The sequence below is a fragment of the Podarcis filfolensis genome (genome assembly GCF_964270895.1).
Source record: "Podarcis filfolensis genome assembly, chromosome: 16".
NCBI lineage: Eukaryota > Metazoa > Chordata > Lepidosauria > Squamata > Lacertidae > Podarcis > Podarcis filfolensis.
The window spans coordinates 13036461-13050117 of NC_139620.1; the positions used below are offsets into that span (position 1 = coordinate 13036461).

Sequence of the window (13657 nt, forward strand, 5' to 3'; positions counted from 1 at the left end):
ATCCCTAACTGACAGAGGCAGCCTACTGGGTTAGAGGAGAGTGATTCAGTCCTCCCATGAAAGAGGCGATATACTGAGTTAAGAGGGCTGTTTAATGCCTCCCTTGACAGAGACAGGATACTGGGTTGGGCGGCGCTCCTTCCCGGCTGCCCTCCTCCCCTCGTCACACGCGCTCCGCCACGGGCTCCACGCCGAGGCGACAGCCACGTCCCGGCTCTCTGTGTGACGAGGTTCCGAATGAGCCTGGAGCCCGCCAGGAGCAGCCGCCGCTCCCCGATAGCGGCTCTTTGATCTCTCCGAATTAGCACTCGCCTCCAAATGGGCCGCGATTGTTTTTTAATTAAGTTCCATTCAAACAGCTGCCACCGAGGCCGTTAGTATTCGGGGGAGGAGAGCGAGCCGCAATAACACTCTGGGATTATAAATCAGCCACGGGGGCTCCGGCTGCACGTTGTGACTGCAAACAGAGAGAAAACGCCACCCGTGGTGCGTGCATGGCGGGTTGGCTGCATCCCTCCCTGGTCTGGAGAAGGGAGACGACTGGGATGGCAGGGGAGCCACACAAAAGGCTTCTCACGGAGCCGGGTGTGGGACCCAGCCGGCTCGACCAAACACACAAATTGCAATAGTTTCTAGCAGTTTCGAAAACTTCCCTCCCTTTTTCTCCCAATTTTCCCCATCCCTCCCCAAAATGTCTATTTTGTTGGATGCTAGGAGAGGATATATTTACAGTGGTACCTCGGGTTATGTACTTAATTCATTCCGGAGGTCCGTACTTAACCTGAAACTGTTCTTAACCTGAAGCACCACTTTAGCTAATGGGGCCTCCCGCTGCTGCCGCACCGCCGGAGCCCAATTTCTGTTCTTATCCTGAAGCAAAGTTCTTAACCTGAAGCACTATTTCTGGGTTAGCGGAGTGTGTAACCTGAAGCGTATGTAACCTGAAGCGTATGTAACCTGAAGCGTATGTAACCCAAGGTACCGCTGTATTAGATATTATCTTTCCTTTCTCATGTTTGTGAGCTCAGCAGAGTGCATCCCTTTGTGTATTAAAAGGGAAACTTAGTTTTAGCCTTTTACTTTAAGCAATCCAGGTTGTCTTAAGGCATTGGATTTTCCCAATATTTCCCCCTTTTCTCCCCCTTAAAACAACAATTTTCTTATTTATACCCCGCCCATTTGGCGGGAATAAATAATCACGCAATCAGTCTTGGAAAAAGTAAAAATAACATTTCCTCACTCAAAAAACTTGTTGAAGAGTAACAGATGCAGAAGCTTTGTTCAGGCAGACTTAAAATGGTAATTCAGCTACAGGGACATACTTAGGCCTAGCTTAAAATGCAGTCTGAGATAGGAGCTCAGACAGGCAGACATTCTCACATTGCTGAGGGGATGGAAGGAGATGGGGGGGGGAAGTAAGAGAGTGTATCCAGGCAGGTAAGAGAATATATAGCTATTCCCTCGCCCTGTTGGGGTACAGTGGGAGTGTCTCTCACAGAGTCCTCTCTAGCAAACTTACAGGAAATAGTCTGTGAGCTTCAGCTTCAGCTCCTGTCATGTGCCTCTCTAGCAAAATCTGCATGTTGGTTTGACTGCTTTTTAAATATCCCACGTATTTTGGGGTAGCCAATGCCATGCAGATGCTGTTGGACTCCATCACCCACCATCCCTGACCACCATCAATGGAGAGCATCATCTTAGCTGCCCTGGTTGCACTGCCCTCACATGCTCTCACATTCCAAAAGGTAAAAGTAAAGGGACCCCTGACAGTTAAGTCCAGTTGTGAACAACTCTGGGGTTGCGGCGCTCATCTCGATTACTGGCCAAGGGAGCTGGCATTTGTCTGCAGACAGCTTCCAGGTCATGTGGCCAGCATGACTAAGCTGCTTCTGGCGAACCAGAGCAGCACACGGAAACGCCGTTTACCTTCCCGCCGGAGTGGTACCTATTTATCTACTTTCACTTTGACGTGCTTTCAAACTGCTAGGTGGGCAGGAGCAGGGACCGAGCAACGGGAGCTCACCCCATTGCGGGGATTCGAACCGCTGACCTTCTGATCGGCAAGCCCTAGGCTCTGTGGTTTAGACCACAGCGCCACCCGCATCCCCTCACGTTCCAAACTTCTGTTCAAAAGGGTCCAAGGTCTCTGTCCAATATGAGGCTAGAGCTTCCCTTGTTTTGTTTACGTAGCCATCCGATTCTCTGTCTTCCTCCATTGCTTTCATTCCTCCCTCGGCCATCTCTGCATCTGCGGAGTCCTCAGAGAAGGCTTCGTCAATTTCTTCTTGAAGGTTGGGTCTTGCTTTATGGACCCCGGAGTCAATGTAGCATTACTCTGCCAGAGCAGGGATGAAGCCTTAAAACTGTATGCATTTAGAGTCCACTCAGCACCAAAGTAACCCTGAGGCGATTAGAGACCATAAACGATGCCACCATTTAGGTCCTCAGCTACCTACATCCCCATGCTCTCACTTTCCATTGACTTCACTGGCCCCTCATGACATTCCCACCCCCTATATTTGCTGGGGATTCATACTTCCCACCCCCCACTCCCACCCCCCAATGATTCCTATTGAACCAACCCCAAAATAATAAAGTCTGCCCTTGTGAGAGAACCACTTGCAGCTATCATTCTGAAATTTGGCAACCGGCTTCGTCACCTCAGAATGGTGACTATGTCTGCAAATTCCATTCAGTTTGGGCAGAAAATGAAAAAAAAAAACCTTTAAAAAAAAGCAAGCCAACAAAATTTAAACCTGATCCTTAAAAACTGCATGAAACCCTGGCTACTTGCCTCTACAATTTGGCAAGCTTAATCCACCCTGGAGGGGTTGACCTGCCTGCAAAGTCCATCTACTTCTGTGAAAAGGGAAAAACATTATAAACATGCTTAGATTCCCCATTACAGTGAATGGGAAAGAACATAGCATCATTTTTATCACATTGAACTGAGAGCGGAATAAATGGATCAGGCTGCTTTCCAATGTTGCAGATTCAGAAATGAGTCAAATCTCATGACCAGTGCACATCCAAAATACAGTGGTACCTCAGGTTACATACGCTTCAGGTTACATATGCTTCAGGTTACAGACTCTGCTAACCCAGAAACAGTGCTTCAAGTTAAGCACTTTGCTTCAGGATAAGAACAGAAATCGTGCTCCGGCGGCGCGGTAGCAGCAGGAGGTCCCATTAGCTAAAGTGGTGCTTCAGGTTAAGAACAGTTTCAGGTTAAGTACGGACCTCCGGAACAAATTAAGTACTTAACCTGAGGTACCACTGTATGTAGTTTTTTGTGGGTTTGAGCCCCATGTTGGCCAAGGTTTCCTGCATTGCATTGGGTTGTACCAGATGACCCTTGTAGTCTCTTCCAACTCAACCACTCTACAATTCTCTTCTTTTCCCCCAACATACCTCCTCCACCACAAAAACCCAACAGGTTTTTATCATCTTGGCAACTCCATAAACACACAAACGAACTTTTCAGAGCAGGGTGGAGAACTTCAGGCCCAGGGCATAAATGCAGCCCTTCAGGCTCTCTACATAACCTTACAGACCCTGCTACACACCGGGGGTGTTTTTGCCTGGCTGGAATATGTCCTTGAACTCTCTGATCATGCTTGCCTGGAGGATAGAGAAGGGTGTGTGAGGGTGTCTAGAAACTAGTGTCTCCTCCCCTAACATTCAACCCGGACACTGAGGTCCAGCTCCAAGGGCCTTCTGGCGATTCTCTCACTGTGAGAAGCGATGTTACAGGGAACCAGGCAGAGGGCCTTCTCGGTAGTGGCACCCGCCCTGTGGAACACCCTCCCATCAGATGTCAAGGAAATAAACAACTACCTGACTTTTAGAAGACATCTGAAGGCAACCCTGTATTTTTTAATGTTTAATGTTTTTAATGTTTGAGGTCTTGCTGTGTTATAATTACTTGGAAGCCGCCCAGAGTGTCTGGGGCAACCCAATAAGATAGGCATAATAATAATAATAATAATAATAATAATAATAATAATAATAATGATAAAATAATAAAAACAATGACTCAGCGTGTGTCTGGCTGTTAACCAGAAGGTTGGTGGTTCAAGTCCACCCAGGGATGGCTATGGGCAGAATTCCTGTATTGCAGGGGGTTGGACTAGATGACCCTTGGATCCCTCCGACTGTGTGTATTATTATTATTATTATTATTATTATTATTATTACTACCTACTGTACAAAGGCCCTCATGAGGTTGCACAGAAGGGCGTGTGGCCCTCACCCTGCAAAAGGTTTCCCCTCCCCTTGATTCTGAGTAGCAGGACCAGCAGTATTTCAAAACCATTCCTCCTGCTTGCCATCTCCTGGGGGCAGGGCTGAACTTTTAAGCAGCGCACAGGCACAAACTGGTGCATTAATCACGGCTCACATTTCAAACGCCCCCATCCCTCCCTTCTACGAGCAGCTCTGCTCTTTTGACTTTCAGCCGAAGGAAGGTCAGAGAGAGGACATTTCTCATTTGGATTTGCGGGTGCCAACGCAGAAGATTTGCTTGCCTCCGTCAAGTTCTGGAGGTTGAAAAGCTGGGCGGGGGGGGGGGCGGCCCAGTCCTCTTCCCAACAGGCAGCTCAGGTGATCTATTCACCAACAACTCCTTTGTCTCAGGTTTAGGTGGATTAAATTTATACATTGCTTCCGATTCAAGTCCCAGTTTACAAGCAAAGTGTGTGTGCAAATACACAAACACAGAGAGAAATAGACATGCAATATACTTAGGGTTGCCATATTTCAGGACACCCCAAAAGTTGTTCAGCTTTGTTTTAGGAAGACCCCCAAATGGTTGAGTTTTTTTAGACAAACCCCAAAGTTGCCAAGCTTTTCTTTTTTTTCCTTTTCTCTTTTCTTTTTTTACAAAAATGCCAAGAAATGCGATTTTTCAGTTGACTCCAGGACAAAGCACTGCCTTTCGGAAATTCCAGTAAACATACTCTCCAACGTTTCACCGATGAAAATAGGAAAGTCCTTAATAATAATAATAATAATAATAATAATAATAATAATAATAATATCATTTATACCCTGCTCATCTGACTGGGTTGCCTCAGCCACTCTGGGCAGCTTCCAAATATATAGAAACATAATAAATCATTAAACATTTTTAAAATTCTTTTTTTTTTTCAAATGATATTTATTGGAATTTTCAAAATGTTACAAAATAAAATAGAGACAAAGAAAAATGCAAAATAAAAATAATTAACAAATTAAAAAACCAGAAAAACAAACCCCTCCCACCATATAGATACAGATTCAAACAAAAAAAAGAAAAAAAAATACAAAAATACATCACAAACAATTAAAAACATTTAAAAACAAATTCATTATTTCCAAATCCTCAACTGTCATTACCTTCTTTCTTAGACCTCCTCCTCCTCCCTTTCTTTGTATCCTAGTTGTTAATTATCCCAGCAAATCCTTTCCATATTTCATAATATTCTGTCATTAGATTACCCTAGTTTTAGTCTTATCTTTCTATAATAAGATAAATCTTAAAGCTTAAAACTTAAATTTTGTCCTTACCAGCTTCTCATAACCATAACATTCTTTCATAATTCTTTAAACATTTTTGCTAAAGCCAAGTAATTTCATTCCAACATTTTTCTAATGTTCATCAATTTTATAAAACAGTTCTAATGGTAGAGAAAAGAAATACAAACAAGTCCAATCTTCATCCAACGTCCCTTCCTCCTGGTTCCGGGTTTTGTCAGTCCTTATTATCACGTCGATCTAGCTCATTAACCTGGCAACCTTGTATCCGAGGCCCTCAAGTCTCTTCCATGTCCCTTCCGCAGTTCTTCTTCATATTTGTAGCTGTATTTTCCCTTGTCTCCTGCTCGTGACAATATTTTTAGCCCTTCTCAACAGATCAGCCCCTTTTCCATATTCAACACTAAAATTCCATAACAGCATGTTTCAAAAACCCTCCAAGATTAAGAGCCCCCACAATCCCAAACATCTCACGGCCCATTGCCATATTTGAAAAGTCCAGACATCTCAGCATAGGGGGGTCAATCCAGCCCCCCATTTCCAAGCCAAACCAAACTTTTTCTTTCCAAATGTGGCTTTTTCCAAGTTCATTTGTCAAGTCCGAAAACTCATATTCCTGTTGGGCCTGTTCTGTCAAAACACACTCCTGATTTAATTCCTGAGTGGGCTCCACATATTTTCCCACTGCCCGTTCAAAGTTTCCCACTGCCTGTTCCAAATTTCTAGTCAAGGTCGCCATCCAATTCACCTTTTCATGTAATTGTTCCAGTAGGGCATTTGTTTTATAGAAGACACACAACAAGGTTTCTGAATACATTGTCCTGCAAGGTCAAATGCCTGTTCCCACGATTGTAATCTATAACAGCTGCCGGCTCCCTGGAGTTGGTTACAGTTTCACAGTCTCCCTCTAGGGGGAAAACTTCTATTTGTTCTTGCAACAGAGTTTCCCCTTTTAAGATACTTTGTCAATATTTATTCCTTTCAAATGCAAAGAGGAACAATGGAATCACCATGTTTCTCTTCTTTTCGCTATCTGTCAAAAACACTTATTTCTGGTCAATGAACTTCAAACGTCGGTCCTGACACCCGCTCCAGTATCAGGACGGAGGAAAGTTACTTTACTTTAAACTCACTTTAAACAGTCTAAAAATGATCCTCCCCCTTCTCCTGCTGTCAAAGGGGGGTTCCACAATTATAGATGATGGAATCCAGTCCTTTAAAGACGATTTTCTTAGCTCTAGTTTATGTTGTCTTTGCTTTATTCTGTTTACAAAAGAACGGAAGGCTGACTTCCTGTTTAGACCTTCCCGTTCCGTACCAAATTAAAATAGGTATTTTAAGATCCAATTCTTTTCTGCTCGCTAGTCCTTATTTGATGTCCAATTGTTCAAAATCTAAGTACTCACGGGTGCTTGTTTTAAAGTCCAAATTGTCCCAGGAAAGAGGCAGCGCTCTCCGGCAACGGCTATGCGGCTTCGCTCCACGGAAATAGCCGTTGACTCTCAGCACCGCGCCACTTCCCCCTCTTCACTTCGGAGCCCGTTAGTGGGTTCCTTAGCAAGTTGGGGGGGCGCTAAAGGTGCCCGCCAAGTCCCATGGTCACAGGCTTCATCCGCCTGTGATTTTTGAAAGGGTCCCCGCTTCGCCGTAGCGGAGAAGACCCGTTTCCCGCGGAGCTATTCCCTCCAGTTCAGAGGGAGTCCGCCATTGCCGGTGGCGCCACCCCGGAAGTCTCCAAACTTTTTTTTTTTAAAGAAAAAATCTTATACAGGGCTGCCTTCAGATGTCCATACCCTCCAACATTTCTCCGGTGAAAAGAGGAATGTCCTAAGGAAAAGAGGACATTCCAGGATCAAATCAGAAACCGGGACAGCTTCTGTAAATCCGAGACTGTCCTTGGAAAATAGGGACACTTGGAGGGTCTGATACAATACATTTTAAAATGCATACATTTTAAGAGCAGCTGTAATAGCACAATGGCCTCTCAGCTCGTGGTTGGCTTAATTCCCGAATTTCCACTCACACACAAGTTAGTGATTTTTCATACACAACTACTTCATCCTCCTTGCAGGCCAGCAAGAGGCATGATTACAGCCCAAGGGCACATTCCAGCCAGGTAAAGGTGCTCTGTGAAGGTGTGGCTTGGGGAAGTAGGTGTGGCCTATGAAGGGGTGTGGCCTAGACAGTCCTGAGTTTTCCCACCCGCTGCTATTCCTTGTTCCTCCTAAGAGGAGGAGCCGTCACTCTAGCCAGCCGACTCTGTAGCTGGCTGCCATTTTGAAAGCAGATCAGCCTGCCTGGCTCCTCGCTGCAGCTTTAATTCCTCCCTAGGTGACTTCCTGGGGAAGTGGAACAAAATCCATGTTTTCCTGTTAAAAAATAATCATCATAATAAAGTAAAGCCATAAAGAGCCTCATCCCCACTGGAGATTTTCCGTTACCTTGTTGATTGATGACCCCCCCCTTCCACTTTGCTCCCCCTGGACGCTGTGTGCAGCTACCCATCAGTCACTGGGCTTGAAATGCTTACCGTTTCCCTGACCTGCAGGGGGCCCATCTGTCATTCTCCATAATAAAACAGGAATGGAGGTTTAATAAAGGAATAAATAGCAGCGGATCACTCCGTAAAGATGCTATAACTTTTATTCCTGGCTATAAAAACGGCGGAGGATGCCGGTGGAGTCGGAGGCAGGTAAACAAAAAAGGAGAAGCTGCCACCAAGGCCTAGCCAAGGTGGACGGGAGACTGGAGCATTTTCCCTGGAATTGCCAAAGGGGAAGGCGCTGAAAGGGGGGGGGATATTTGCAGCGGCCCTGGAAAAGCCACCCCACTCAGCTCCAAAGTGGGCCCCAAAGCATTTCCCCATTCAGAGTGAGGGCAGCATGGACCCAGGCGGCCGCGCCATCACTCCGAGTTCCCTTTGCTTGCTCTCTGCAATGTCACTGCATCCCTGGATCTGATTGGCTACCTATTCCCAGTGTTACCATCAAATTCGCTGATGTGATCCCCGATTTGCTGGGCTCGTCTAGTGAAGGGCTGAGGCAGCAACACAACGGGGAAGAATGGTTATGAACAGGCACATCAAAATAAGGCACATACACAGAGAGGAATGAAGAGGGCAGAGAGAGTAGACAAAAGAGCCTGAAATTGCTTGGGAAGGACCCAGAGAAGGAGGAGACTTAGAGAGCTGTGGGAAGTTCTTGCAACTGCCTCCTCGGGGCAAGAGCTACTGGGAATAGTTGCTGTGATCACAAGGTCTGTGCTGTGTTGGTCTCTTTGAAAAAAGAGTTCATGGACGCTATGGATGCCTTATTGCTCCTGTTTTATTGCCTGACTCTGCCTCCTGACACCCACTGAGCTTCATGGCTGAGTGGGGATTCAAACCCTGGTCTCCCAGGGCTTATTCCAACACTCTAACCACTTTACCACACTGGCTTTCAGATGTGGGTGGCCGTCTCTCCCAGCTCTATCTTGGGATTGCGGGATTTGAACCCGGGACCCAGATGGTCCTCCAGGGAGCTACTGCACTTCTTCCTGGTGTCACGCAAGCGGAGAAGAAGGCAAGATCAGGACAGGAGGTGGCAAGGGCAATTGCCTGCTCTCATTGCAGCGTGAAAAGCCTGTAGATGGATGGCTCTAAAAGACACAAGGAGGATAAAGTCCTTACCCTTATAATCGCTGAGCATCGTCCTCTTAACCAGGAAGCCGATCCATAGTATGGATAATATCGCAGCACGCTTGCTGCTGGGGGGAGCACGGAGGAAGCTGGCCGCAAAGACAAATGGGCTAATTACCGTCCATGATCGCAGTGATATATTCCCAATTGTGGCCATCAACCCGACAGGAGGGTGGAGAGAAACATAACTTTAAGTTGCCTCTTCAAAGAGCGCGAAGGCTCAGTTGCTATAGAAATGCAGAGATATTCACACAGTTTGCATGTACCACACACACATCCCCCTCACCTTGACTTGGGAAGGACCAGCCTCCACCTGATACGGAAGGAGGGGGCAGAATGCCGGATCGTACCAACGCAGGTTGCAGGAGGGGCTGAGGAGAGAGACACAGCAGCTGTGATGATGGCCGCAACAACTAGATAGAGCTTCCATGTTCAAGGGCAGCCAACACGATAGCTAAATACCAGATACGGGAGCAGGGGCATAGCAAGGGTTGCCAGTCCCCGGGGCCACACAGAGGGAGGGAAACAGACAGAATATGCATGCGCGTTCAGCTGCCTAATGGAGTCCTCCTCACCCAGATCATAGCCGCAGAGATAAGAAAAGAAGAGTCGCTACGTTGCCTGCAGAGGTCAATTCCTGATTTGCACGGCGAAGATGTTTTCAACAGAGCCCAGTGATGGAAGCGTGCAGCTGTATTGACATTTTGTGCCCCTAACAATTTTGCGCCTGGGGCGACTGCCCCTGGGCCCTCCTCCGGTGCTATGCCACTGTGCCGGAGAATAGGCCGTGGGTGAGGACCATATGGTAGACTTGGTTGTGGGGTTTTCCAGAAACATCAGCCTAGCCACAGTTGGAAACAGAACACTGTGGACCTTTGATCTTGACCAGGGGTCAGCAAACATTTTCAGCAGGGTCCACTGTCCCTCAGACCTTGTGGGGGGGCCAGACTATATTTTTTGGGGGGGGAGAATTAACAAATTCCTATGCCCCACAAATAACCCAGAGATGCATTTTAAATAAAAGGACACATTCTACTCAAGTAAAAACAATGCTGATTTCTGGACCGTCCGCAGGCCAGATTTAGGTGGTGATTGGGCCAGATCTGGCCCCCGGGCCTTAGTTTGCCTACCCATGATCTTGACCAAACACAGCAGCTCGTTTGCTCTTATGGGACAGGGGCATGTCAGCAGCATTCCTGATGGATGGATTTAATGTATTAGTTGCACAGCACAAGGGAGTCTCTACACAGGGTTGCAAGCTGCCTGAAAGCTTCTTAAATTCCATCAGATACCTGGGTGAAGAGGAACATAAGAAGAACCATGCTGGATCAGGCCAAATGGGGTCTGGAGGGCCAGGAACAACATCCATTAATTCATTGCAACCTTTCTGCCAAAGCACCTGAGTTGATTTGCAGTTTTGAGAAGCAGATCAAATGATACAACACATAAAGTTCTCCGGAGAGGGGGCAGCCAGACTGTTGTTGTTGTTGTTGTTGTTGTTGTTGTTGTTGTCAAGGCTAGCCCACCCATGATGCAAAGCGAGGCAACAACCTCTGGCGGCAGGATCCACAGGGGCAACAAATGTGGCCTCCAAAAATTGCATCGCCTGCTCCCACTGCCACTGCAGCTGCGATGGTTGCTGTACATTTCTTGGCACTGCCTCCTTGGCAGCATGCCTCTTTGGCACTGCCACCTCTACAGTGGCCTCTTGGCGAATGTGAAGCACTGCTGGTCTCCTCTCACCTCTAGGGAGGAAATGGGAGGCTGCCCTATGTGGTCTCCTGGGCTCTGCATCCACCTGACATGATTCAGAACAGACCCTTTTCTCCCACAACAGTCTCTGATTCCCAGTTCAGCTGTCAGGTAAGGATGATTTGATTCCCCTGTCCCCAAGTTCCCTATGTAGATCTTCACAAAGCCCTTTGTTCCCATTGTAGATCTTTATTCCCACCCCCACCACCCCAATCTAGATCTTCACTCACCCCTTCTTCCCTGGAAGTGGGGCGGGGGGGGGGGAGAGAGACGCCATGTTGTGGTTTGCCTCAGGTACCAAAATGTCTTGGAACAGCCCTAATTATTATTATCTTAAAAATCTGATTGCCTGCCAATGGTTTTCTGAACAAAGGTTGAAGGCTGCCTTGAAAGAAAGTCTAAGGGAGTTGGGTTTGTTTATCCTGAGAGATGACATAATAACCACCATTAAATATTTGAAGGGCTGTCACAAAGATGATGGAGTGACATTGTTTTCTGCTGCCCTTTAGGGTCGGACCCAGACCAATGAATCCCAATTGCAGGAAAGGGGGTTTTCGCTCAACCTTAAGAGGATGTTCCTGACAGTATGAGCAGCTTGTCAGTGAAACAGACTGCCTCAGCTGCCGGTGAAAATCTCCTTTGCCAGAGGATTTGAAGCAGAAGCTGAATGGCCACATGTAGGTTCCTGTTCAGCTCAGATATACAGGAGCCCGTGATAGACCTGGCATCCTCCTCCATGGATCTGCCAGGCTCTTTCCTTCTTCTTCTTCCATCACAGCTTGTGGCAGTGAGTTCCATAAATTCACTACACCTTCCAACCAGGTCTGAAAACTCCAGCTGGGGCAGAATGCAGCAGCTAGCCTGGGTGACAACATGTGACACTCATGCTAAAACATCAACACCTGCTGCCCAAATGCTACCAGGCCAACACCTTGGATACCCTAAAGACCACTTGAGGGTCCTTACATCCTAGCCTGGTCACTGAGATCATTCCAGTGTTTCTCAACCTGTGGGTCCCCAGATGTTGTTGGACTACAACTCCCATCATTCCTAGCCAGCATGATCAGTGGTCAGGGATGATGGGAGTTGTAGTCCAACAACATCTGGGGACCCACAGGTTGAGAACCGCTGATTCAGAGGAACACCGCTAGTTGTTCCCCATGTTACAAAGACCCGACTGGCTTCAACTAGAAGTCTCTTGGCAGCTTTTCTTATACGATTACAGACCTATGCAGTTGTTGATTTTTTTTCCCTTGAGCAGCCAGTCACTGGGAGGGTTGTTCTGTCCTGCTTTTAATGCTTGCTTTCTTTTTTTGCTAAAATATTTTTTTATATTGCTCTGCACAGCCCTGACATTTTATGAGAGGGTGGTTATAAATACTTTTATAAATAAAGCAACATAGAGATATGCTCTCTTTCCTTGGCATATCAAATAAGTAGCCTTTTCTGAATTCTAGCTTTTATTTTATTTTATTCTAAAAAAAACTGCAACAAAATGTTGCCGTTTGGCCCACAGGGTGCCCTATCTATTCCATTCTCCTTTTTCTCCTTCCCCAACAGGAGGTTGCCCATAAACCTTTGCCTTTGATCACAAGAAACCCAAAACACTCCAGCCGTTCCTTCTGGGGAAGGTGTTTCTCCATCCCTTGGGCTGCCTGAAACCGTCCTCTTCCGCATCCCTTCCGGCTTCATGTTATGGTACTTATTTTTAATTTTGGGGGGAGATTGGGCAATCAGAACCGTACAGGGTTTTCATAATGTGGCTGCAGAACAGAACAGCCCACACAGAATATTTATACCTCCTAATTATGAAGGCTTCTGTTATTAGTAGACGGGGGTGGGGGTTGGTAATTAAATAAGTCCAGGCTTCAAGGCCACCTGAACGAAACAGGGAAGGAAGAATCTCTAGATCCTGGGACTCTAAGATCAGGAGCTAGAAACTGGGGGCTAAGATGTCAGGGATGCGCAGGTGCCGTTATGTAGATGGTTGCTGCTTTGTTTTCTTGCGTTAAGTAGAGAACGAAAGACAAAGAGAGCTGACCCAAATTTCCAAGGCATTAACTACACGGACGGCGAATTATATACATACACAGTACAGGGAGTGTCTCTGCGTAACGGTGGCTCCATTCTGCCACCTAGTGTCCGATGTACACGGCAGCCCAGGCCCTAACTCAGAGCTGGGCAGAAGGCCAGCTGTTTTGGCAGAGCCTCCCTTAAGGCTTCTCTGTTCCAGATGTGCAGAAGCTTTTGCCCCAAACACACCTGAAATAGGAGGAGGTTGCACGCATGCAATGGTGGCTGTGTTAGCAGAAAGATGTGCACGCTTTAACCCCGGAGAGTTTCGAAGCCAGTATTGGCTTGAACACTTTTCTTTCTTGAAGAAATCCAAATATATTTTGCATGCACAAGGAAAGGAAGTTGGGCAATTAGCTCTCACACCTGGCTTGGACACAGTACCTAAGAATAGTCTTGTAACAGGGAGAAGGATTCATTTCGTACAACAGCAGCGGGGGACGGGGGGGGGTGGAGACAACTTTAGCTGCTCAAGGGCCGCTTTGTCTTTGGGGCAACTTTCCGAGGGCCACATGCCAGGGCCTGCTGAAGCCGGAAGCAAAAGTGGGTGGAACAATGAGTGGAATTTTTGCCCTTGTGCAGTAGGATAGTTTCAACACGTGTCTTTTTCACCCCCCATAAATTTTAGTTCATTTTCAAACA

General features: G+C 46.8%; 1 protein-coding gene across 1 annotated transcript; it reads right to left on the bottom strand.

The window, feature by feature from the left end:
• Positions 1-733: 733 nt before the first annotated feature.
• On the bottom strand, positions 734-13454 carry LOC310752142 (uncharacterized protein). Its single transcript, XM_083591962.1, has 5 exons — positions 13400-13454; positions 10321-10482; positions 9477-9561; positions 9182-9279; positions 734-2335 (listed from the first exon to the last, which is right to left on the bottom strand). Exons 1-4 carry the CDS (start codon positions 13432-13434, stop codon positions 9208-9210), a joined length of 354 nt encoding a protein of 117 aa, XP_083448088.1. The 5' UTR covers positions 13435-13454; the 3' UTR covers positions 734-2335; positions 9182-9207.
• Between the last annotated feature and the right edge of the window lie 203 nt (positions 13455-13657).

Excerpts from the sequence above, each read along its gene's own strand:
- LOC310752142 (XM_083591962.1), bottom strand. The coding sequence starts at position 13,434 with ATGAATCCTTCTCCCTGTTACAAGACTATTCTTAG. Across the intron at positions 10,483-13,399 it reads TGTTACAAGACTATTCTTAG|GTATCTGATGGAATTTAAGA; the intron begins GTACTGTGTCCA and ends CTCTTCACCCAG. Across the intron at positions 9,280-9,476 it reads CTGGTCCTTCCCAAGTCAAG|CTTCCTCCGTGCTCCCCCCA; the intron begins GTGAGGGGGATG and ends CTTTGCGGCCAG.